General features: G+C 35.6%; 1 protein-coding gene across 1 annotated transcript in view; it reads left to right on the top strand.

Moving 5' to 3' along the window:
* Window positions 1-26696, top strand: part of NDUFS4 (NADH:ubiquinone oxidoreductase subunit S4) — a 47307-nt gene extending 20611 nt beyond the window's left edge. Inside the window, exons 2-5 of the mRNA XM_082783122.1 lie at window positions 2382-2460; window positions 19243-19415; window positions 23133-23206; window positions 26486-26696. Of these exons, the coding sequence (XP_082639248.1) occupies window positions 2382-2460; window positions 19243-19415; window positions 23133-23206; window positions 26486-26589 (430 nt within the window). The 3' untranslated portion in view covers window positions 26590-26696. The remainder of the gene's footprint in view (window positions 1-2381; window positions 2461-19242; window positions 19416-23132; window positions 23207-26485) is intronic.
* The last annotated feature ends 1069 nt before the right edge of the window (window positions 26697-27765 follow it).

Here is a 27765-nt window from a genome sequence, read left to right on the forward strand (position 1 = left end):
GTGAATACCATATCACATGGTGTTCTAGAATAACCGTGGAATACTATTTTGATACTAAAATTCCTGGGATGGAGGAAGAAACTTATTTTCCCATCACGGTGTTTTGCCTTGTTTAATGTTGTGCGCTTTCAGCTGCTTCCCACTGGAACTCACGTAATACTCCTGTTAAGAAACTTTTAGGATAACTTCATATTGGGCATGGTTTTGAAGAAGGACTATCTAAAAGCATCTTTATAGTATATTGCAGTTATAGTTGTATCCTGTTTGCATGACATACTTGTTCGATATGTCCAAATTAAAAAATGACAGCTGTGTTGTTCTCTGAAACAGAGCTTTTGAGCTAACAAAGTAGTTATCATTTAGATGTGAAATTCTTGCACTCCCTGGCTTCTGCCAGAACTATTACTTCAAAGTACACTTGCAGGCAAATTTTGTCATTTCAGATACGTGTCTGTCCATATCAGAAAGTGGAGTGATTCTATAAACTTTGTGCTTTGAGTTCATTTTTCCTGACATGGAGGCTTTTTGTTGTTGCTATTTTCAAATCAAAGATAATTTAATAGCATGTATTCTATGTTAGAGGTATAGATTGGTGGGAATCTGCATTTGAGATATTACTGGACTGAACTTTCTTCCATTTGTGTAGATCTGTAAGATTTTTGTGGCTTACTTGATAGTCACCGACTTTGAATTTCTTTCTAGTGTAGGTTTTACATCCTCAAAACTTTACCATGCCAGTATTGTCTGAAAATTGAATGCTCATTTAGTTAATGTGTTAAATCCAGTACAGCTATTCTTTTGTTATGTGGAATTATGACTGGCTTTTTCCAAGAGATCAACTTAGTATCTTCAAATGTGGCACAGAGGGTCATGGTTTAGGGATGGGACACAGATGTGGGGACACTGAGGGACATGGTTTAGTGATGGGACTCAGTAGTTCTGGTTGATGGCTAGACTTGATAATCCTGAAGGTCTTTTCCAACCTAGATCATTCTGTGGTTCTGTGAGTCTATGAAGTGCATTTTCACCAGAATCCACAAAAATTGGAGAGGGATTTAAGACTAGAAGATGCGGGTGGATGCATACATTATAGGGACTTTTCCCCTGGCTACACCTTCCGTGTTCTCATTGGCCTTGTAAAATGCTATGTAAAGTACACGGTTGTAATTTTTCAGGTTTTGAATGACTGCGTGCAAGTTACCTCATCCCAATATGCCCTTCAAATTATTGAATGTGAAGTGGGGGGACATTGAATTTTGATAGTATTGCAGATTTTTTTAGTGTCTTGGAATTCTGCTTCAAAAGCTGTGGGGTTTTTTGTGGAGGCAATTGTGGATGGTTTCCTCAAAAGAGATGTAAATGTTATCAGTAGTATTAAATTACTAGAAGTACAGTTGTAAGCATCCCATAGAGAAAGTTCATTTGCATTTGCAAGTATGTGTTGTTTCCCAAGTCTGGTAATCTGAAGAACAGTTGAAACTAAAGTGGCTTAGCCCCTCTTACTGTTCAGTTATTTGTATTCTTGCACTATTGTACCTCATTTGTTTAAAGTGACCTTAATTAAATGTGAAGCACACTACTAGCTCAGAGAATTGTGCTTTCTAGCTTGTTTCACTTGCTGTTGAGTTATTTTGCTAAAAGATGATTTGCACTCAAAAGGCCTTATCCTGACATCAGTGACATAATGCAAATTGATGACAAATTTTGTTTCTCAATTCAGTGATGGGGGATTGGGTTCCATATTTCCATCTTCACTTCGCAGGTTTAGCAATTATGCAGAAAGATTAATCATATTTCTTGGAAGCTAATAAGCTGGCCCGTACTGATTCAGGAGTGCAGCAAAATAATTGTGAGCTTTGCCCACTCAGAGATAAAAAAAAAATGTGTTTGAATTATCAGTTTATTGTTTTTTTTCCTTAAAAAAAAAAAAAAAAGTTAATATTCTGTTGTTGAAGCCTAGAACTGGAGCTTTCCCATTACAAAGAGGTTTAAGATTTTTTTCCTCTGATGCCATCATTTTAAGGATCAGAGTTCCAGAATGCTTGCAGCAGCCTTGTATTTTTCTGTCTGTTCGTGACAAACCAGCTACTGTACATTCATATAGAGCAGTACAGTCCTTGCCACTGGCAGTCTCTCTGTGACAGAGAGCCTGTAGGCTGACATAAAGTGCAGCCTGTTGTGAACTGCTAAGTGGGAGTCTGCCAAAAACTCAGCAGACAGAACTAATTGGGGAGAAAAAGGATTTTTGTGCCCTCATCTCTCCCTCTTCCATTTTTTTTTACAAGACGGATATTGTTAAAGTAACTTGTTTATGTAAGATTTGTCTGCCTCTATTTTCTCATTGCATGAATCATTTTTTAACTTCAAGTCTTGCACTGCAGGTCACTGAGCACTTCCACATGGCGGCTGGCACAGAACCAAACTCGAGACACGCAACTCATCACAGTTGATGAAAAATTGGTAAGGGTTTTCTACTGCATACTGCTATGATACAGCCTTCAGGGTTATTTCTGCACAATAGGCATTCAGTATGGTATTCTCCACTCTTCTAGGAAAGCCATACAAATGTGAACTACAAAGCAAAAATCCTTCATACATTTTTTAAAAAGCAGCATTAGTAAAACAAGTATGTGAAGGAAATATGGCATTCCAAGTATTAAGCAATATAAAATGATGAGTACCTTGTTTATTATTGCATTGTGGTCAAGGACTAGTATGAGCTGTAACTTATAACAAATTTGCTGTTTTTGAAATCTGGATATTTTTCTCTGTAGTGAAATCATACAGGATTTGCCAGCTTCCTAAAATTATCATCATTAGGACCCATATTACTAAAGAGAGTGTGTAAAGAAGCATGCAAGGTTATTGTTACTATGTACATATACTCTAGCTTTTGAATATGCATGAAGGTTATATTACAACTAGGAACAAATGCATAACATTCTTCTGCTAATCAGTAGCAGATCAGAAATTTGGCAATCTTTTCTTGTAAGTTCTTCCATAATGTGTGGTCTGTTACTCTAGATGCAACCTGACACTTATGTTTACATTATTCAATAGTATAATTTTTGTAAGACTTCTGGAGGGAATGCGTCACAGCAAAAGCATGCTTTTCATTGGTTTTCATACTGCTTTTGAATCCTCAGGAAAAAAAAAAAAATCCCATCATATGTACCAGACAGTTCATATTTATCTGCTCTCTTGTATCCCTGAAGCTATGTTAACTACTTAAGAACAAGAGGAAATATTTGGGATTTGTATTTATAAATTGAACATTTGTAATGATAACTACTGGTGGAGACAGCTCAACATTAACAGATTATTAGGAAAAAATGCACCTATTATAGCAACTCCTTAGGGCTTTTATTTCTAACGTTTTCTAACACAGATGTAGAGAGATTTTTTTTTTTTTACCTGCCTGTGCATTCAGCTTTCTTATATACTTTTTTTAATTTTTTTTTTAATTTAAAAATTAGTAATACCATGTCAGGTTCACAAATAAGGGAAGAAAAATAATACTGTATTTCAGTGAGGGTGGTTATTTGCTTACCTAATTTCATAGTTTGGGATTCAGGAAATTTCATTTAATGTATAAGAGTTCATGAGTCACTACATAAATAAGATGCACCAACTCAATAGACCCACATTTCCCTAAACATATTATGAGTTGTGTTTGTTTATTCTAGCACTGTTCTGTAATACTAAAAAAAAATGTCTAAACATTTTGATAATGCCTGAATTTACAGTGTCACATTTCCCTAATGTAACCTCAGGTGATGGATAGATACATAGGTCTGAAAGAGACTGCAGTGCAAAGACAGACCTGCAAAATAAACACTCTTCTATCTTCTGTTTTGTATTTAAATGTACATTATTCTAAGTCAGGGTTTTTCATTTCCCTGTCTAACTATGAGAGTTTATCCCTTCAGTTGAGTTAGTGATGCTAATTCAAAATACAACTGTTCTGTTCTCTCAGTGCTAATGTAAATGAATCGTAAATGAGGTGGCTATTTCTAATGTCATTATGTGTTCTCATCAAGTTGAAGGCACTGTTTACGTAGTTGTTGGTTTGCTTTCTTTTTTTTTTTTCAGATCTGATACTAGCAGCCATTGAATCATTTTGCTCAATACTACTGTTTGCTTGTCAGCTTTTGGTACATATAAACTAAATGATCTTTTTATTCTCAGTTCTTTCCAGCATTAAGTTAAATGTCAGACTGAATAGTATTTTCCTACAGTACTGTGCATGTAGGCACGCATTCTAGATGCACAAATCCTTTTCCCCAGACTCTCATGAGGCCTGAAACAAAATGATGTCAAATTAGAATAACATTTATATGGTTTAATGTGTATATTTAGATATAGTCTGACATCACCTTACAGGTGGCTTTTCTGTGCACATCAGAAAGGAGCAGCAAGAACAGGTGGAAAATGGGTTGGGGTTATCTATTTTCTGTATTCCTTTTAAAACTCTTTATTTTGAAACTGAACTCCTTCATGAGTAGATGCTTGCAAGGTTAATATATATAGTAACATTATTATGGTTATTAAAAGAGTCTAATTGCCTGTTGTAATTGAGTTCTCAGTACTTCTATGGGCCTTGTATTCCTATGTGTGTGTACACTTGCTAGAACTTGATCAATGTGGATTCCTTTGAATTACCTGAAGTCCCGTTTGAATCTGAAAGTACTAAAACATTCCTTGTCTTGGTAAACTCAAATGAGGAGGGGGAAGAGTATTGTAACACTGAATTATTAAGCAGTAGTCAGTTGCCTTCTTGCTACAGCCCAGCATGTGTTGAATACAACAGAAGAATGAGCTCTAATGAAATAGTGAAAAATGAAGGTGGTCTAAACACTATATTGTGGATGTCAGAAGAAAGTGGGACTTTTAAATGTAAAAGGAGTTAAATGCTCCACTTGTATATAACTAATGCAAGAAATGATGTTTTTGTCACAAGTATTAGTCGTTTTCTGTGAATGTTGAGTAAAACTTATTTTATGGACACTTAAATCCAAAGAAAGTAATACAAATTGAACAAAGCTAAACAAAAATACAGTTCTTGCATCATATTTTGAATCTCTGGCCACCGATTAGGTCATATTCCAAGAGTCTGGACAAATAGCTGGGTGAAAAGTAGTCTCTCAAGACCCTGCTTGTGTTAGGAAATTTGGGCTATAGAGGACAAAGGCTGCTGGCAGCATATCTCCCTCAGGTAATGTTACAAACAGCTTAACTGTTTGTGTGTATGGAATAACTTAGTGTTCATGATTGTTACATCAGGCTTCGGTGGTTTTGCCTAAAACTGGGATAAAACTCTTCAAAATTACCATGATTTGTTTCAGTCGTTATAATTACAGCGCTATTGGTTTTAGCTAGAAGAAGTCCAGCGTACGTGCTTTAAGCAGGTTCCCAGTCAGCACAGGTGACGCTGCATTGTGGTTGTCTAGCATGGAGTCTGTAGAGGCTAGACACACTTGTGGAGTAGCTGTCTGCATAGGGCAGGTGCCATACCAAATTCTCCCCAAATATTTGCCACTAAAATAACTTTTCTGTAATGGTTAAGTGTTGCAAGAGTATTTTGAAATTAGAGTAAGTGGCAGAAGATATCTCATGCATCTCAAAAGTAGGATACTCCATCAGTAAGTAACACATATGTAGTGACACAAAGCAAAAATGAATGCAAGCACAGTTGTAGAGTTTGATCACTGGGGAGATGCTAGAAACATTGGAACAGTGGTTAAGCATCAGATATTAGTTGCAGCCATCTCACAGATGTTTTTATTCTGCATTAGGCCAAGATGAAATAGGATGGGTTGCTACACAGAATTAAGCATTTGAGAACAGCAGTATCAAGTGCATTTGACATGGTACTAAAGTGATTTTTGCAGCATTTGGGAACGTGTAGGCTATATCACAAGCATGGCAGGCTAACCACAATAATGCTATTGACACTTCAGCTGCTGTCCTGAAACTGCTAAACTTTGTCAATACTGTTAATTAAGCTTTTTCAGCAGTAGTTTAGAAGTCTCAGTTCTGAAAATCAATAGAGGGACAGTTTTCTTCTGACTGTAGACAAACTTGCATGTAGCTGTCATTGACAATACCTTGCATGCTGCAGTATATGTTGAATTTGGCACAGGAAATCTGACCCTTTTTTGGAGATGAGCAGTTCATACTTTTCAGATCATGTTCATGACTAGCAGTCAGTGCTGCATTCTGCATCAGCCTAGGCCAAAACTGTTTAGTAACTATTGTGAAATGGGGATCAAGAGTCTTAGCAGCTTCCTCTTGGCTGTCCATAGGTAACAACAGTTAGTGTCTGTTGTAAGTGTTTACTACGGTATAATCCAGGAGTAGCAGTATTAGTAGGGTTCTCGGAACACAAACCTCTTCGGGGAAAAAAAGTATGCATGGACTTTCAATAACTAATTGAGGGAACACTCCAGTCCATTTTTTCTACAAGACTGCAGTATTAGCAAACATCACACGGTGTTTTCAGGATTGAGTCATAGTTTGTTCACCTTCATCCAAATCCCAGTTTTGGCGAGGCTTGGGATGTAGTGAAATTGTATGATCTCAGTTTGAAGAGTGAAGTGTGGACTGTATGTATATTATAATAAACAGGGATAATACTGCAGCTCAAAATAAAATATACAAACAAGTGAAAAATAGCCTGGAATGATGAAACTTCTTTGGATATCAATCTGATAGTCTACAGTGCTGTGAAACAAAGGACACAGCAAATCAAGCTTTAACATGCTCTTTGAAGTGTGATTGTTCCTATCAGCCTTTCCCAAGAACCAAGAGTATACAATATACTGCACTCTGAAAAACAAGGCAGTAATGTGTCATAAAGTTACGTGCAAGACAGTGAGACATTGCATTTGAGGACTGCTTATAGGAGCTGTTTTTGCAACTCAGTGAAGAGAAATACTTGGCAAAGCATCCATTTATTAAAGACAGGCTTACTAGATTTCCTTTTCTTGAAACTACTATTCAGCCAAGAATTCTCCAAGCATTACCACTGTGTTAGATAATAAGGGTATCATGGATATTCTATGTTTTGGTTTTCCAAAATTCTGTTAACCCCTTGTGGGTGATTCCTTGAGGGTTAGTTGAAGCTGTTCATAAAGCATTTTAACAGGATGAAAAAATTTAGAATAATCTTTTCTTCATTTAATCCTCTCTAACTGCAATATTTATTCAACTGGTTACCATAAAGAATTCAGTTTAGGATAGTGTTCCTCTTTAGATGAAGAATGTAACTTCAATAAATTTTGTGTGCCTTATACTTTGGCCAAAATGGCCTTGTGTATGTCCCGTAGCTTGAAGAGGTACTTTATTCCATCACAGTTGTGTCACATAAGCAGGTGAGCAGGTTATTTGAATTCTGTATTGTACTCGGGATTCAGGATGGATGAAGAGTGGTTTGGTGCTGGTATAGAAAATGTTTAATACGGTGTGTTTTGTCTTGTTTCGCTTCATATTCAATGCATTGTGTTTAGTTTACATTTAGTCATCTGTAGCTGTGATGTTTGACACTTGAATGGTATTAGTTGCCATTGCAGAAGATGTTTAAGATATTAAGTCACATTCTAGAAGTACTTCAAAATTAAATAAATTCTTTCAATATAAATGAAATATTCAAAACTTTACGTGTTTGCAAGTAAAAATACGTACTCATCTACTTGAATTATGTCTAATTTAAGTGTGGACTTAAGCTGAGTTAAACACTTTTACTCTTTTTAGGATCAGTAAAAATTGTGTGTGTGCATTTTTTACTGGAAAACTTTATCTTTAAAAACATTTTTCTATTTCCTTTTTTTTCAGTGAAGATTAACAAATTCTGCCCTGGGGAGAAAAAGACTGTCTTGGATGATTTTGTCAAGCTGTTGATGTGATGTTTAATATTTAAAGGTTTTAATGGTTTTGGGGATGGTGATAATCCTTCTCACTTTGCTTACACCATGCTGGTGTGTCTACCAGAGCACTGTTTATTTCTAAACAGTGATACTCAGTTTAAATCACATGTCAGTTTCTTTTGTAGTTTTGACTGGTAGTTGCATTTGGTCTTCAGTACAGTACAAGCTCAGGTGTAGGGGGTGTGTGTGGAGCTACAGATTATCTAGCCACTTACACATTTTCAGCACTGCTAATTCAGTATGTTTTGTAATTAAATAATTGGAATATCCTATCTTAGTTTTGCCTGTACTGCTTGCTACAACTTGTTTTTGTAAGCAATTGTAGTTTGATGAAGCTTGCAATGGTTTGGAAAACCTGGCTGGCTAGATACTGATAGACAGCTTTCTGTAAGAATGTCTGCAGGCAACAAGTTACTCCTCAAGATGAAGCAGCCTCCTGTTCCTTCTGAACACTTACAGAAACTACAGGAATTGTCCTCACACTTAGCCTCTTTTAAGAGCTTTTAAGTAAACAAAAGCTCAGGATGTGTGTGTATATATATATATATTTTTTTTTTTTTTTTTAAAATACAGAAAACTTTACATTTTGCACATGACCCTGAACCGTATGTGACGTGCTGCATAGTTCTATCAATGAGCTGCAGTTGCACGCTTATCCCTGTATATGTTCGTTTAGTTTTAGGATAGGGTAAATGATTTGGATTTCTTCCTCTGAGAGCCTTTTCTTCTGGTGGATGGTAGTGCTGTCTCTGCTGGGTATTGGAAGGAGGAGTGACTGAGATTGAGCTTACACAACCTCCTAACATCTCGAGTGTCTGTTTTGTCTGGACTTCCTTCATGCAGCATTCTTGTGCAAAAATTTCAAGGCTTTAGTCTGCAAGCACTGGGTCAAAGAATATGTCAGCTTGAAGAGTATGCAGGCGATTTTTTTGTTTCATTGCACAGTATTTTTATTTTCTATCAAGGAATACTTGTTCTGAAGTGCTTGCTACAGTGGCTGTTCAGAAAAATAAAAGGAGTATATCATGTTTAGTTTGTCTGGTTTCCAAGGGGTTATTCAACATGCAAATACTTGTTTGGTTTTGTAAGCAGTGTTTCTAATCTGCTAGAAAGAATAAAAGTAAGCTGTTGATACAGTCTAGTAATCAAGAGGAGTAAGAACTAACTTCATTTTTGGAACAGTTTTGTTTTGTATTTCTGATTTTTAAAGACTAGGTCATACTTTCATGTTCTCATAAACAATGCCGTTATCCTGGCCTTGTCTAGAATGCTAAAGTTAGTATCCCCTGTTATTGAATATTTCTGTAGATGACATGAATTCTTTTTGTCTTGTGAGGAGTAGTGAATAAACAAGTCCTTGTAGAGACCTTGTTTTTCTGTCCACTAAAATGTCTCTTTCCTCGTTTATGTAGTAAATCCAAATTCAGATAGATAAGACACATATTCTGCTTACTGTCTGAGAAAATTCTATGTACAGACTTGAAAGCGGTTTCTAGTCTTGAAGTTCAAGCTGAATTGTCGTATTAGTCAGAAAGAAAAAGCTTTCCTTGTCTGAAAGGGAAAGTTGCAGCCCAGTAATCCCATAGGATTGGGCATACTGCAGAAGAGCTTGGTGCTTTTTGACAACTACAAATTTCTACTAAGATGATCAATGATGAAATGGAAAACGATGTTCTTCCAGAACAGCTTGTTGTGTGCCTTTGAATTACTTTAGGGGTTGCTTTCTCAAATCAGGAATGTTAAACTGTGTTAAGTGAGGACATGGACCATGGAGAGAGCAACCGATGTTCAGACCACAGCGTTTTTTAGTTCTTGTGTTGTGAAGTCTTGCATGCATTGTAGGGAAGTTCTCAATCTCTTGTTTGGTCTTGACATACTCAGTGCTATTCATTCCATAAAGCCCATCCATTTATATTTTGTGTAAAGGAAAATCTTTGCTTGATGGGGAAATAATTTTCATCCTGTTAACTATTAGCTTATATAATTTTATTCTTTATTCTTCTGTTTTTTATTCTTTCTTAAGTGACCACATTTTTGCCACCATGCCTACTCCATTTGAAAGCATTCTTGGGTCAAATAATTCTAGCTGTCTGATAAGTCAGAAGTTGAATAACATCTTCTGTAATGTCTGTTTCCAAAACAATTTCTTACTATTTTATCACTGTTTAGTAAACATAATAGTGCATTGTAGTCTCCTTTGATTTTTTTCCCCACAGTAATAGAAAACCGAAAAGGAAAGCTGTAGTGGATCAAGTTGAATTACTGAATTTGAATACCTAGTTTTTTATCTTCATGACAGGTCTCTCTATTATATTAGAAAGTACAAGACCATGGTTTCTGTCCTGTAAGTAACCTTTAAGGCCAAGTATATAAAAGCCAAAGCACAAATTGCAGCAACAAACGTCTAGATAGAGCAAGCTAAAAACAGCTTGTAAAATAACACTTAACACATTCTATTTGTGATTCTGCTTTTTACAGAGATAGTAGAAAGCTTCCATTTTAGCCATATAGGTAAATTTAAAGAAATAGCTTTTGTCCAGTGGAATGCAGCCACGTATTTATGGATTATGATTAAACAGTTGAGGCCTCATGAACCTACCAGGGAATAATGAATGTGTTACTGTTAGAAAAGATCCTCCTAAAACACATGGAAGGCTTAAAAGCTGTGTGCACTAATTAACAAAATACAGTGAACATTTAAGCTGTTAATAGCCACAGCATCCCTGATGCATAGACCTTCAGTATGCTAACACTGCATAACAGTTCTCTATTGTGCATCTCTTTAACGAGGGTAACTGTGTCTCTTCTTTTCTTGCTTCACTACCTGCTGTGTATGGAAATCGTGTACACTATTTAGCACCCGCTTTCAAGTCCGTGCATATTACATAGAAGCATTGCATCTCGCATTAGGGACAGCTTTTAACAGTCCCGCTTCCTTGTAACTTCTTAAATGCAACTTCTAAAAAGCATGCACCGGCAGTGATCTTGCTCTAAATTTGCATTTCTTGATTGGGGATTTGTGCTTTCTGTTTTTCTCCCATGTGCCTCATACCACTGGCTACTTTGTGACAAAGATCTGTTAAAGAAATCACTTTAATTATAAAGGAGATGTAGAGAATAGAGAACATGCATCACAATGGAGGCAGGCATCGGTTTACATGAACTCAGAATTTCAGGATATTGTTCTTAGTAGCAGACCATGCAGTACTGTGGCAGTATTGTCAAATTAAACTTGAAAATGCTACTTTTTGCTCCACCCTTCCCCCATCTTTGATGAAGATATTTTTTTAATAAAAGCCTAAATAGCTTGTAAGATTTTAACCCTTCAAGTTAAACAGCGTTCCACAATTACCCCTAATGACAGAGTAAATAGGTAGTTGGGAGGTGAAAGGAAAAGAACACTGGAATGCACAGTAGTGGAGTTCTTTCAAAATATTGTAGCATTCTGTGCTCTAGCTACCAGCTTTGGCTGATTGATAGCTACTTAAACTGAATCCACAGTAGCTGTTTCATATACTGTAGTGATGATGTTACTTACAACTTCATCATAAGAAATCTTACTAGAGTTACCAAGTCTTAAAATTTTGCCATGTATCCAAATTTGAACTCAACAGCTCAGCTTTTTGCTGTCTAGATTATGAATTGTCTCAATAAAAGCACAGGTGTTCTGCATCACTGCAGCAATTGCACAGCTTATGTGTAAGTAGTGTTCCAGTTCACTGTCACCCTCTGAATGCTGTGTTCCCTTGAGTCTTTTGCAGCTTGAACTGTGAGCTTTTCCACAAAAAAACTGGAGAAGGTACACTGACCACACATCTTACACATACTAGATGGACCCTGTCCCTTCCAAAGGCTGGAGATGATAAAACAAGCGGTGTGAGTATCTGGGGGCTCTACCAGGGCCTTATTTGGAAATCTACCAGGGCCTTATTTGGAAAATTTCTTAATGTGAGGTTTTGTAGGGTTTTCAGATAGGCCCAAAGCAGGCAGAACCATTCATTTCCCTGTTCATCATGGAATTTCTAGAAAACAGAAACTTTATGAAATATACTTAGGTCATATGCTTACGATTTATTTTGTAAATACACACACATAAATACAGGTAACTTTTAATGAATGTTAAAAATAAGGACTTCACTAAAATAGCATCAGAATCACACAAAAAATACAGAAAGTATTCCTAATGTCACTGAGCTGCTGACTGGGGATTTGGTTGTCCATTGTCAAAACTACTTACACACTGGAAGCTTTTTTAAATGCAGGTAAACTAAAAGTGCCTTTCCTTTTATTTGAAGGTTTATGGTCTAAAAACTCCTCTGTTTTCTTATTTTTTTGCCCTTTTATTAATCTGAGGATTGACTCTAGGAACACATGTATTTTTAAATGCCTTACAGGTAGTGACAGTAAAGGAGCCAGCCACTTGTGTGTGTGGAAGCATAAGGTTTGCTTTTACATATGCTTTGAATGAGTTCTAGGTAATACGTGCTATCTAAATCTTACTTTGTTGTGAGAAAAAGTAGTTTACAATATATGCTATAAATAACTCAAGAGTCTTTTTTCCTGCCTCATTAAAGATAAGCACGTGGTTTATAATTTCCTCAATCTAAAGAATGTCATGACACTCTGAAGCCTCTTAGAGGGCTAACAGTAACAATATCAATATATTTCATAGAAATATATTCTTTTTCCAGTTTTCCTCCCCTGATCACCTGTACTCCTGTCTAATAATGATTTTCTTAATTACAGTCGTGTATGTTATAGACTAACTGTGAAATGTAAAATCAGATACTTGATTTCTGTTTTCTTTAGTTTCGTGACATTTACTCAGACAACATTTGTAAAACTAAGAGGTACTGTTACAGGAAAAAAATGCATTCTTAATAATTAAATAATAGCTTTTGTCTTGCCCTTTGATTCTTTCTTGGCCAAGAAACCTATGCTAAGCATGAAATAGCAGTTTATGCTGGAAGTGGGACTTTGTTTTGAATACTTCATTTTTAAGTTTCTGAAATGTTGTTTACCTGTCCATCAAAAAAGTACAGGCTGAATGGTGGGTATTTTCTGCATTTTTGTCATGCATTATGGTTTGTCAAGAAAAATTCCACTCTGCTTTGAGGTTTTTCAGGGTACCATGACATGCTAAATGTCATACTTCTGTCTTTATTTTAAGCATTATGGTTTAAACTCACAAAAGTACAACTCAGCAGCTTTTAACGTAAATTTTAGCATTAATCACGTCTGTAAATACAATTTTTCTATTACTCTGGCAGGACACAAAATGTGAATACACAGTTTGGGAATGTAACAGAGCTTATAAATAAAGTGCTTCAAGAATTGAAAGATGGGTTGGTGAGGGGGAAGTTTTCTACTCATTGTTATGAAGTCACATTCAAATTTGTACAACACACGTGGGATTTTCAGAAGTCCCATCACCTGTGGAACTGTTTTGGAAACTGACTCCTCCTTTCCATAATGTCAGTGTGTAGATTTAAAAGTATTAAACGAACTTATGATGATTCCAGCAGTGTGACAATTTCTGCTTCTGTTAGACCCACTTCTTGGCATGTTCTTCTCTCTATACCCAGTTTTTCTTCCGTGTTTTCTGCAAAACTGTCTATGTAAAGAGATTTTCTTTAAAAGCATTCTTGCCATCTTTGTTATTATTGAATTCTGCCTCATGTTTATGGTGTTTGGTTTTCTATTTGTTTGTTTTCATGTGGTTCTTTCACTGCTTTTCAACTTTTTTATTAATTGTTCTGCAGTGTGGTTAGATGGGAGAACATAGTACGGGTAACACATGTTCACAGATTACTGTGATAATGCAGAAAGATTGTGAAGCCTGAAAGAAAGCTGTATTCTGTGTGATACAGACTTTCCTAAGGGCAAATATGCTTTTTTCCCTTGTTATGTCTGTAGCTGTTAGATAAATGTTGTCTGACCATGTTGAGTTCATTCTGCTCCATTTTTCCATTCATGATTTGCATAGTAGACTTTGTTCTCTTGCACGTATTTCAAAAACAATGTAGTGAAATGTAAAAATGTAAATATCCTCATCCTGAGTTCCAGCCTAAGCAGCTGAGCCCACCAAATAAAAAGCCTCTTTCACAGCTGCTATTTGGTGGGTATTGTGCAAGCCGGTTTGTGCTTTGATACAGCAGCTCGTACAGAAAGTGTATTGCGATGTGAAACGTGAATTTATAGCAAAACTTCATGAACTTAGGCTGGTAAAACAGGTTGGGGGTGCGGAAGTAAGCAAGCTGCTGTGAACTCCTGTAAAGTACAGAAAACTTCTCCTTTCCCTCCTTTCTAACAAGTGTAAACTCTTGAGGTTAAGTAGGTGGGGCAACCGGAAGTAATTACTAAGGCCAGTGGCATTTTTGCGGTTTAATAAAGGCAGAAGCTAATTATTCAGTTTTTATTTAAGTGAAATGATGCCAAAAAGGAGGTTCCTGCCGAGCAGCTGCACTCCTTCAGTGTTACCCTAATTTACCACAGACACAACTGTCACAAACAGAACTTTTAAACTTGATATATAGCCACGAAAGTAAGGAGCCCTTTGTCCGGAGTGCATGCAGAAGAACTCCTTTATACAAATCAACCGGCAGATGACGGACAATGATGAAAATTTGATTCTTTGAAGTCATAATGGTCATTGAAATGTGTGAAATTCTCGTATTGAAAAGAGAGCGGCTAGCAAGACTCTAAATCCTGGGTGGTTGCGGGAAGCTTGCTGGGAGGTTTTTCTGTGTTTTGACATCAACTTCCCATTGCTTGTTCCTGGTTTCCTTTATTTAAAAAAAAAAAAAAAAAAAGAGGGGGATGCTAAACAGTATAGTTGATAGGAGTTATGTACAGTTTTTGCCTATGCATGGGGAGAAATGTCAGAGCTGAAATATGATACCTTTACGAACACCTGACTCATCCATTCAAAAATACTTATTTTCAGAGATATTTTCTATCGTTTCTGTCTTTGCCTGGAATTACAGAGTTCAGTTCCTTGTCTCCTTTGGAGTTTGTGTTATTAGTGGAGCACTACAAGAAATTTTCCTTTCCTTTAAAAGTTATCATTATGCTGAATCCTGCTTTCATTGACTCTGCCTGTGTATGAGTTTTTCTCCCCCCCTATGTAGCACTTCCATCATTTTTATTACTTCTTCCAGGACAGCTTTACCAGCCTTTCCAGCATGACAAGTGTTCTTAAGTAGTGTAAGTTGTAATAAAGACACAAACTCTTCTTGGTTTGTAAGCAATCTGATGTTATTTCTGCTGCTTAAATAAATGCTTCGTCTCTCTGAGCTTATTTCAAGAACCAAATTTCCACAAATGGTTATTAAAAAAATTGAAATTACTATTAAAAAAGAAACACCGTATAGATAAATAATCCAAAAACGAAACGGTCAGAATTCATCTTCTAGATGATAGCATGCATTAAAAACATGAAGCAGAATTGTTAATTTTTAGTACTGCAAAGTTATACAGTTCAAATCCAAAGTCTTTTATGTTATCACCTTATTATTTAGAATTTGTAATGCTGAACACCTCACTAATATTTTTATATGCTAATGGAGCAAAATTCAGTAAAGAACACTTAAAAAGGAGGAAAAGATAGTAGTGTGAAACTAGCTGTCAAAAACATCATTGTTTTGGAAAGTTGGTTCACAGGTAGTTTCAATGAAAACTTGAACTCAGAACAAAGCTCTGAAGACACAGTAGAGAGTTCAACCCAGTGCAGCACAGTTCTTTTCAAGTATTATATTGTTTTAATGGAATCTTGGAGCGGGAGCTTTAGCCCATTGAAATGTCGCTTAAAGGACAGGTTCTTCTGTCACTAGCTGGAGCTGTGTGGATGAAATGATCATAATAGAGTGTTGTAATGCATTTTAAAAGTGTGAGAAATCAGTTTGTCTAGACTAAGAGTGCGCCTACAGGGAATAGGAATTTTAGAGCTTCTGTGCTCTTTAGGTGTCAAGTATGTGATAGATGCCAAGCCTTTTTATTCCATATCTTTGGCAACAGCTCAGCTATGCTACAGTACCTTACATGTCTACAGCAAGCAAAAACAGTGATTTTATGTCAGGACAACTTGGGCTTCAGAAACCAGAAACTCATTGTCCTAACAACTGTCTGTTCAATTGCCAGCTTTAAAATGGGGAAGATATCAATAAACAATTGCTAGATTCCCAGAAGGCATGGAAACTTTAGCTATAATGAATCAAAGTGTGAAGAGCTAGCAACATCATGTAGATATTTTAGTTTCTGAAAGTAGGCAGGTTTTAGTTTTCACCTTGAAAAGATTTTTTATGGGATGAATCCTATTATTAGTAGTAAAATAACTTTGATTTGGAGCCAAACAAGTTCCCAAAAAACCATGGCTTGAAGGAGCTTAGGATTTATCTGGGTTATTGGTTTTGTTTTCATCTAGGTGAACAAGTCTAGGCATTTCTTTACCACAGTTACCTCATATATATAGCATTTGCTGGTTTTTAATAATGTTTGTTGGTTTTTTTTTTTTTTTTTTTTTAAGTAGTGTTCTGTATGCACTAATATGTAGTGTTTTTATGGGTTTTTGGTGTGGAGGCTTCAAAAGAGAAAATGTAATACGTCTATAATGGTAGTTAGTATAGTATTTAATCACAGAGAATTCATAAGCAATTCACAAACCTGTAAATCTGAAGCATAAAATCCATAATGGACATACAAGTTGCTGTGTTAAATAATATCTTTTTAAAAAAGAAAAAAAAAGTTTTTGTAATATTTTCAAGCTTGCAAATGTAGAGGTATTTGATTGCTAACTAAACCAGAATCTATCAGTGTAGCAGGATCCAGATTATTTCAGAAGGGAAAATTAAATATTGGGGAATATTCGTACATTTTCTCAATAGAAACGTGTTTGTTAAAATACAGATGTAAAGGATAATACACTTGTACAGGTCTATAAAAGGCAAGCTTGGAGGCATTACATACAAGGCATTGAAGTCCCACCAAACTTTTACTGCATGTAAAAAAAAAAAAAGGTTAAACAAAGCAGTTTGCCAGCTCAAATAAGAAGACTTGAAGCTATTTCCTTCTGAAACTGTGGTTCAAGCTTCAGCAGTCAGAAATGCCAGTCCGTCAGGAGGTGTTTCTTGTGTGTGTTGCAACAGTTCAGTAATTGGTAGTATTTCATATCATTGCTAGACTCATTTTAAAAATAAACATTACTTGATCCTAATGAAAGCATTTATAATGGAATTGTTAAGATATTTTGACAGTTGCCTTTTGGTAGTCTGGATAGAAAATATAAAATTTGGAAAATCAGTTTACATGTTTGTGTCGCCTTCTGTTCTAATTGCGAATACAAGTCAAACACTTTAAACATGCTCCCTGCTGCAGTTTTGAGGGATTGATCTCCCAAAGTCTATTTTCTAAAGTAAAACAAAAAATGAGACTTGCCATATTTCAAAGGATTATATGGTGACAGCACCAAGAGCTTTTAAGTTTGCCACAAAGCAAAGGCCCATAAAGTTAGTTGCTACAGACATGTAAAGCCACAGTATTTTGTCTAAACTTGTTTGCCTTTTCATTCAAGTCATGCCACTGCTGGTGTGATGAGTTCAGTATGCCCAGAGTTCTGCTACTCAATTTTGGACTTTAACCACTTTACAGCTTGTTCCTGGAGAGAGGAGGGGAGGGAGACCAAGGAGCTCCCACTGGCCTTTTAAGTATGTAAGGAACAGGAGTAGTTCAGGATTTGATGTTTGATTTCACTCTCTTTACTGTACTAGGGTGAACTGACAGGTTAATTTTATGTAATTACTGTTTAGTTTTTAAAGAGAAAGTTCACTTTATCAGATGCTGCTGAGAGTAATTTTTTTGTGGCAATTCTAGTGAGGTTTTTCCTTCTTACTCTGTGTTGGAGTCAGCTTCAACATAAAAAAAAAAAAAAATTAGGTGTTTTTTGTGATCCTTCAGTTTTTATCTTTGTTAGGTTTATTTGTAGAAAGCTTACAAGCCAAACCTTAGTTGAGGAGGGCATCCTACTTCTGACAATGTAACACATTATAAGCCATTTTTGTGAAGGGTGGAATCTCCTGAATACTTTTATCCTTCATAAAAATACCAATGAGTGTTACCAGTGTCAAATGGTGCAAATAAGTGAAGAACATCCCTTTAAAAATGTCAAATTACTGTATAACACCTGTTTAAAAGACATGTACTCAAACTGACACCAATGGTTGTTGAGCGTTGTTATTACTCAGTTTAAAAGACTGAGCCCTTACTGTTGGCCTAGAATGAATAGTGCTAAACTAGGTAGCCTTATAATCTGCATATGTTGAATTTGAGTGAAAAAAAAAAAAATAGTAGGTCTGCACTCTGAGAGGGGGTTAGTAAGTCAGATGAAGAGCCCTGACTGATCTTTTGATCTTGAATATCAACTAGTAATCTCAGGAAGATGTGACTCTCAAAGCAGATATTCAGAGCTAGAAACACACTTGGCCTTATTTTTTAAAGAGGAGAGGTCAACTTTATGTAATAATTAATGGTTAGAGAAATAAGAGAGCTGAGTTCTGGTAACCTTCTCTACAGTGAATAGAGTATTGTGGAAAAGATAACTTCTGCTGCTTCTTCATACTAAGCATACCTTTTCGATTCATTTTGGGTGTTGCTGCCTCTTGATTATCTATATATCTTGATTATATGAATGTGTTCACTTGGGCTTAAGTTTGCATATATATATATATAGAAATGTGTGTGTGTGTATATATATATATATATATACATGCATTTGTACTACATGAGATAGATGGCTGACCAGGATCTTGGTGAATAGACCAGTTTGTATTAGCTGTAGGCTCCTAATGTTAATGTAAAATTTCCAGATTTGTTGATGCTTCAGTTTATGCTCTAATTCTTTGTTTAAGGGGGAAAGAAGAGTTCATGATACATTTCTATGGGTGCTTTAGCTGGTACAAGCTGGAGCAGTCCTACCGTCACAGCTGTAGTCTGAGAGTTGGAGGGAATGTCTCCTGCCTATTGTCTGGCACTATCAGTTGTGTAGCCAGGAGAAGAGCAGGTTCAGGTAGCTGATCCATGTTAAATCGAATTCAGCCAGGGGAAGTAGGATGAGAGCAGTCCCAATGTGAGTCTGCTTCAGCTTTATAAAGCTAGACTCATACATTTCTGCAGAACTTCTCTTATTGTAATTATATTTAAAAAAAAAAAAAAAAAAAAAAAAAAAAAGGAATGTAATTGTGTAAAAAGCATAAGGAGTATTATTTTAGAAGTCTTGTCTTTTACATGAATTCCTTTTTAACAAGTCCAATTATGTTTTTCACAGGATATCACTTCTTTAACTGGTGTTCCAGATGAGCACATCAAAACCAGGAAAGTTCACATTTTTGTTCCAGCGCGTAATGCGATGCAGGCAGGAGTTAACAACACGAAGAAATGGAAGATGGAATTTGATAACAGGGAGCGCTGGGAGAACCCTCTGATGGGTTGGGCATCTACGTGAGTAGTTACTGAATTTTCAGATACTTTTCTTCTATATTTGGCTCTTAACTAGTCATGTAAATTTTAAGTCTGAAATTTTCTTCCTACCTGTAAATATACTAGCTTTAATACTGCTTACAGTGATTGACTTTGTTGGTTGTATGATTAATGATTGTGTAAAAACTGATTTTATCTCATGAAATCATCTGGAAGAGTTTGGTAAGTGTTAAACAAAAATTTCAACTATGACATTTGTGCTGATGTTACTGTATGCCAGCATCAAGAAAAGAAGGCTATTAGGTACCTGAAACAGTGAATCCCTTCTCAACTGTCAGTTGCATGCCAAATTTAACATTTGTTTAAACATAAACTAATGATATCTAGTTTCTCTATTTTTTTTAAGTTATATAAGATCTGAAATGAAGAGCTACAGTTAATTTTTAACAAATTATTTAAAAAAAAAAAGAGTTTGTTTCAATGTTGCCATTAGGAGTAGTAAAAAATCTTAAATACACTGAAATCCAGAAAAGGAGTAATGCTACAATTTAGAGATGTAAGTATAACTTAGATGTACTTATTTTTTTTCTAAATAAATGTACTACCTACGTTTTATAATGTGGTTAGAATTCCTGTAAACTGGACAGCAATTTTTCTGATGATACTGAATCTTGTTATGAAGCTGTCTTGTAGAGGCATTATCAGGAAAGTTAATTATTATCCATAAACAAAAGTTAAACACTGGAAATTAACTTTCAAACTGCAGAATGGATGCAATGTGTACTGGAAGTGTGTGGCTGCAATCATAATGGCATTTACAATCAAAGAACACAAAATTCTGATAATAAATAAATAAATAAATAAATACATATGAAGTAATTTGGGAATACATTTTTTTCCCTAAGGTGTAGTAAATACATCTATGACCAGATTGATCTATTTTTTTTTTAATACAAATGTTGTGAAATATTAGTTTAAAATAACTGGAATCAAGTCATCCTATTATTTTGGTTTTCCGTAAAATATTGAGGCTTACAACCTGTAACGTCTTGGCTGTATTGTTATTGCAAAGGAGTTACAGAAGCAAAGATGAACTGTGACTAGATGAGGAAGAAATCTTAATTACGAATTAAGATATCAATTGTATTGAAATACCCTGTTAAAATACCTGTTTTAACACTTCAAGCTTGCATACAACAATGACCCCATCTTAAGTAATTTGTGGGGTTTTTCACCATCTCATCTTAAGCATACTAAAATGCCTGGTTCAAGATAAGATTTCAGTGCTTTAAAACAGTTATGGCTTGGATGATTCCACTACTGCAAGTAGCCACCATGTTTAGCAAGCAATGGCTGTTGTTTCACAGTGGCCTAAATTAACTGATAGACTGTTGACATGCAATGCACCTTTGTGTTCTGTCTTGTGAGCTCCCAAAGTGTGTAGCCACCAGTGTCCAGTCCATGTATACCCCTGCACAGATTAGAGTACTGTAACCGGTGCCAGTAACACCAGCTTTATAGTTCAGGTTGAATTGAACTTTTCCTCAATTCCCCTTTAGTTTTCATCTGACTTTAACTTCTCTAGACAAGTTATTTCTTGGGTGGGAATCTGCATTTACTCTTTCCTTTTGAATAATGTGATATAATTATTGGTGAGTACTTTTCTCCTGAACTCCATACACTTGCTTATTTACTATAGGTCTTTTCTGTATTTCTGTGATTTTACAATCTCATTTCTCTTTTTGTGTGCTTTTTTTTTTTTTGTCATTGTCATCTCTTCTTGGTTGTAGTTTTTGCAATGCTAATTATCCAGTTGTAGATCTGAATAAAATAGATTAATGGCTTTTTTTTTTTTTTTTAGTTGGGAACTTTGGTTACAAGAATACTTACGGGTAGTTCTTGAGTACCTCCCTAATACGAAGCTATAAACAAAGAAACGCAGGAATCATATGGTTTCCATTGTACAGAATCTCAGAAAAAGAACAAAATTTAGAATCCCAATTTGTAATCTCTGATAGATAGCCTAGAGCATAGGAAATGCTGTGGCATTGTTACTACCACCAGGACATCCAGCTGGCTGTTCTGAACTCTAGCATTTGTTCACAGATTGTCTCAAATTTAAATACATGGATTGCACATGTAAAAGAAACCAAAAAGCTGTATGATGGATGATCTTACCAGAGAGCAGAACACACCAATTCTGCACAGTCCTCATTTCCAAACTGCCTCTGTCGTGGAAGTTTTTCACTAAACTTTCAGTACTGAAGAGGTACAAGTTCCTCGCTACACATCAAAATGAAACTTCTTTGTTTCCCACTTAGTAGTGAGTTGACTAGATTTTTCCAACCTCAATCACAGAAGAGATGACCAATAAGCAAAAGCTGTCACAATATTGCAATTTACTTGGTTGCATGATTCTCCTCTGATCACACAATGGACTAATTCATAGTCCCTAATTCTCTGTACTGCCTTTGTAAGATAAATCTTTACATGTTTTTAAGAAAGCCCATCACAGTGGCATGTCAAAGTGTAATTTCTGCCTTTATCCTGTTATTCTTTTTTTTTCTTGGGGAATATATTGGATGTATAGTGAACTCCATTTTTCCATGTGTACATCAGATAAAATTACATTGTTGTCTTTGCTGGAAGCTAGATTCCCCCTCTTCCCTTCCCCCTCTGCCAGTCACAGGCTTTGTCCTTTATTGTAGAGTTCAGTGTTCCTTTGGTTGCTTTTTCTCTTCATTTACCCATATAGCTTCAAAGAGAGAGCAGTCAGAGGCAGCTCCTTCAATAGTTCGTTGCAATTTGGTCTTGTCTTGCAGTTGTCTCCCAGGCTCATGTGTGGTGGCTGGCTCTTGGAAGCATTATGCAATCATTGCGCTCCTATGGCCCCTATCTTATGTCTACAAGAGTCCTGTGGATTAATTTTTAAAGTCCTTCTTTTTTAAACCTTTGTCATTGCTTTTAAGTTAAGCTTTTATAGCAACAAATAAGGGAGTGTTTTTTACTGAAATTTTAATTTGTTTCCAAAAGCATTTTGCTTATTTCCTTCCTTTCAGAAATGTGGTTGAGAATGGCTGATAATTTGAAAATAACCACTGTGTAATTACTTAGCTAGCAGTTTGAGTTTCTGAACTTTGTTTTCAGTGGTGGCCTGAGATCTAAGTGAAGTACTGGAATAATTTTTGGTGGCCATGTGACTTCAGCCAAATCTGAACTATGAATTTGTTCACATCTTTTCAGTCTTTGATTAATTCCTGCTCTGTTCAGTTTGAAATTATTCTCTCTTCTGTATAAGATTATTCTCCCATTAGCTACTCTCAGACTTCTGGCCTCCATGAATTGTTCAAAATTGCTGTAAGCCTCCCAGTCACCCAAAAAGAAAATGTGCACACAGATTTCAGAATCAAAAAGATTGTTGCAGTGCATTTATTATAAATTCAGCAGGTAGTTAGACATATTTATTGAGTAAAAAACCTTAAAACATTAATTTCAGCAGAAAGTTAGGAGGGAATTTTAACAAACTGAAAAGTGGAAACAATATTGTCCACAATGTAAATGTTAATCCTGGAACTAATTAAAAATGTTAGGGATTTTGAATGGCTGAAATTCAGGCTGCTTTTGAGGTGGTATACCACAATGACTTGTGTAATATAGCCTTTGGCTAGCACTTGAGATACATATACAAGTATTTTTTATTTCAACTGTTCTTAGAATTTGTCATCTGATTTCTTACAGAGCTGATCCGTTATCCAACATGGTTCTTACTTTCGCTACTAAAGAAGATGCCATTGCCTTTGCTGAAAAAAATGGTGTGTATTACGTTTATGATGTATGATAGATTTAGCTTGATGCTTAGTCCTCATGGAAGTGATGAATTAGTAGCACTGAGTTAAAGCCAGGAATAACACACATGGGGAATACAGCTTCTTCAGCAGTTTTTCCAGTGGTGTGCAGCTTTCATCTATATTTAGTCGAGGGTAATTAAAGAGTAAAATTTCTTAATCGGACTAAATTGTATAAAGTTGTTAGTTGATTTCTACTATGCACCCATAAAAATAGGAATCCATTAACTTTCACAGTTAAAAAGCTAAACCATTCAAACCAGTGCAGTTTATTTGCGCTTCTTAAAGTCTGGTACATGTAATTTCCCTGTTGCTCTTAGAGGGGATCATTTTTACACTTAATGGTCTTAACTGCATTGAAAAATAAATCGTATTCATTAAGAAAAAAATAGGATCATCATATTTGCATTGGATATATAAATTGTGATTTTCTTAATAGTATTCTGTAATGTTTTGCAAATAATAAGAAATTACAGAAAATCTGGTGTTGCTTTACTTACACTTGTGTATTGTTAATGCTATTTATTAGGAAATTCAGTTTGTAAGAAAAAAACCTGAATCCTGGCCATTATGTTAATGAGGTAGTTATGTTATCTCTTTGGACATGATATATTTTACCCTTTTGGTATGCATATTCAAGTTAAATACTCCATATGTTCAGTGTAGGAAATCTATGCATTCACTGAATTAGTAATGAATCTCCATTGTGCAGAAAGCTACAAAGAAATTTTACCAACTAAACTACAGTGACGTATAGTAGTTCAATATTTACTTAATTTGCACCCATAATTTTACCATGAGATATATGAAAATTTTCTGCAGGTACTGTGTTACCTAAATTAAGGTGGCATAGGATTATATGTATGTTATGTGCATCATATTTTCTGTAGTAGTAGCTTCAGTATCAGATGCAGCTGGAAATAAAAATTTTACAAATGTGGTTTTAGAAAGAAAAGAGGAACATAGGCACTCCTTTAGAATGGCACAACTTCTGAACTGATATTGTTGAAATACGTCTAAGTCTGGGAACACAGTTAACTTTTCTGTCCTTTCAGTAAGAATTACCCAAGTTTTGCTTAACAAAATTCCTTGAAAACCTCACGTTTAGCTTCTGCAAATCCTGGATTATTGCAGACATTTTTTATAAGATTGGGATATGATTTTGATACAGTTCTCACTGAAGGACTTAAGAAACCTCAGGCAAGCTGTCTTTGTGCCTGTCCTTTCTGAAGCATCTTCTTTAGTAGGAATAAGAGCACAGAATACAGTAACAGGAGAGATCTCTGTCCAAAATATGACTGCTCAGGATGGTCTGAAGTTGAAATAAGGAGGGAGCACTCATTACTGGGTGAAATTAAAAGTTTAGCCTGTAGACCTAAATTTCTTTTTTGTCCTGTCTGACATCACTGTTGATAAACATAGTTTTCGTAACAAGGACAGAGAGTTTTTCTACTCCAGAGTAACCTTTCGTCACATGATGAGGATGTTCTTCCAGAAGATGTTCTTCCACAGGCAGTGAAATCTGCTTTCTATCCACTTAGTTTGTATGGCAGAGTTATGGGCAAAAATAATCTCTTACAGCATTGTAATATTTTTATAAAACTGACCTCTGCTCATTGTTGTGAACAATTGACAGTTCCTAACTCAAGGAGCATGTTCCAGAGTGTGAAACCTTATCACATATGGCTGTCTATTGCAATCCAAAGGTAGATGTAACTAACTTTGTGGATTTTGGATAGCTATGGCAGGCCAAGTCATTGTGCTGGCAGTTGCAAATCTCTTTTGGAGGTATTCAGTGCCTCTCTATCTAGTGTATAAAATCATGAAGCAATAACTTGGGGCTGTAGATTCCATTCTAGCAACCAAGTGCTTCAGTGTTAGGTGTTACAATGCCGAATGTTGCAATACCACAGTCTGTCTCTGAATGTAGTCCTGGCAGCTCACTCAATCTTAATTTGTTAATCAGAATAGTAGGCAAAAGTCAGTGCTCTCACACATGGAAAGAATATGTTTTTAAAACCTCACCCCTATTCCAGTATTTCTTATAGTTAATAATAGTTAACTTGGAAATTAACATTGGTTCAACCTAATAAACAAAGAAAATCTTGGCATTTGTGAATACACAAAATTGAGGCACAATGACAAGGCAACATGTGCATCTAAAAAAACATGTTTTGATGTGTAGATGCATTTTGAGTGTTTTCTGTGAATATCTTAACAAATGTAGATTTTCAGATACATGTTAAGCCTTTTCAGATTTACCAAGTTCTTGTTTTAAAACTGAAGAAATGCATCATCTTATTAGTAGCAGTTAAAACTGGATTCTTATCCACTTCTAGCTTCAACTCAAGAATTTCAACTTTGAGTGAAATGTTGCAGTTAAAGAGACCAAACTTTGGAATACTGAGTGCTGCCCTGGCAACTTTCCAGGCACCTGGAGGCTGCAACCAATTTGCATTTTGATTTACATAAACACTAATATCTCCACCTCTTCTTTTCTGACATTTTTTAGCATTTCTCTGGCTTAACTATCACATAATTTACTTGTCTTCTATCACTTCATTCCCTTCTCTTTTACTACTAATTTTTTTATGTTCTTGTAAAAAGGTTAAGTATTATACTCCCTTTTAATGTTGACTTTTTTTTTCTTTGCTATTCCTTACTTTGGTCCTCCCACCTTTTTGTTTTTTTCTTCAATACCCATTATCTCCAATGTCTCCATTCACTCCCAAAGTTATTGTATTGGTCTCCTGTATGCTATTTTTTATATCACTTCACCTTTTTTTCTTTCCTAGCTATTTCATTTCCTGTCCCAGCATACACAGACTGCCCGTGTGATGCTATAGAGTAACGTAGATGTTATAGAGCTTGTATACAGTAACATAAATGCTATAAAGCTTGTGAAGTCATGATCTTGCAGGGCTGCATACAGAAATGGTTGGTGTTCCCTGTTGAGCTTTTCACTGATGACTGTCAAGGTTTCTGGAGGAGTATTGAAGGTTGAGGTATGCAGTATGGTGAAGTATCTCAATTTTGAGAACAAGCATGTGTCACATGCATGGCATTTCTGTATTCTCTGCTGCCAGCTACAAAGGAAGAACCTAGTGGATGCCTATCTGGAGAAAAAGATACTAAAGTTAAAAGGTTTAAGTTGCATTTGCTCTATATTGTATGCTGTGAATATTTAAAATTCTCTCTTTTTTTTTCCTTACCCCTGCCCCTGACCATTTCCCCCACAACCTCCAGGCTGGAACTATGACGTTGAAGAGAAGAAGGTTCCAAAACCTAAATCCAAGTCTTATGGGGCAAACTTTTCTTGGAACAAAAGAACAAGGGTGTCTACAAAATAAGTTGGCATTGGCTGTCTCTGAATGTGAATAAAGTCAGCTGTGCTGTATTTATAGTCCAAGTATAATACATCTCTTAATCTCCTAATAAATTTGACCTTTAAACTACAGATGCATCTTGTGATGTCTATTTAAAATGTTTTTGATGTCTCCAATTGAACCTGTTACAAACTTCCCTATATAGAGAAGAGATTTGGGGTGTTCATACTTGTAAAAATTTGCTGCATTAGGAATCTGTCAGAAGGAATGTTCAAAATCAGCTGCAACTTTAAAGAAAGATTGTGGTTTATCTTTCAGGGTAATTTTATATTCAATATCTTGTTTAAACTTATCAACTCTGCATGTAAAAACTCTCAATATAAGTGTATTTTTCTCATTATATACAAGATAAATCTATTGGATGAATAGCAGTGTGATATACAAAAATTAACATTTGACTATAATTGACACAATTCTTCATAAATATATTACATAAGCTCCTTTCTGCTCAAATCAATATTGACATTGTTCCAGAATAAGAGGATAGAATAACTTCAATATAAACCAGTGGTTTTGTGTTGAATATACAGGAGGCTTACTCCAAAAGACTGAGATTATAATTATTTCTCTGTGGTGCTCTTCCAGCATGAAACTAAACCAGTTAAATATTCACAAATTTAAATCCAAAGAGTGTCAGGTGCCTCACACAGCATCAGCATACACTAATTATATATCTATATATATCTATATATATCTATAGATAGATAGATAGATATTTTATTGCTGGTTGCATATTTATCTGCATTGAAGTTTCCTGTTGCCTGACAAAAGATGCTGTGATAGCATCTCAGACTTAATATTGAATATATAGTCTAAACTCAGTTTGTGTTACAAGACATTAAATCATTAATTATATTAATGTACAACATTGTTTGGAATCCTTGCTGTTACATGTCCGCAGCTTTTGATTTATTTATTTTTTCCTTTAAATTGTAGTTAACAAATTGTGGTATCAACAGACGGTCAGAGAAATTTATTACAAAGTGGGGGAAGGGTACACCTTATTCACATGCAACTTAGAATTTTATCCTAACCAACTCTCACAAAAGAAACAGCTGAACTCTCTTCACACAGAGCTCAAGAATGGTGGAAGTGCTATCCACTGCATTTTAGCAAAAAGAAGGCATAAAACTACCTTAC

This window comes from Aythya marila (assembly GCF_965140915.1).
Source record: "Aythya marila genome assembly, chromosome: Z".
NCBI classification, from domain to species: Eukaryota; Metazoa; Chordata; class Aves; order Anseriformes; family Anatidae; genus Aythya; species Aythya marila.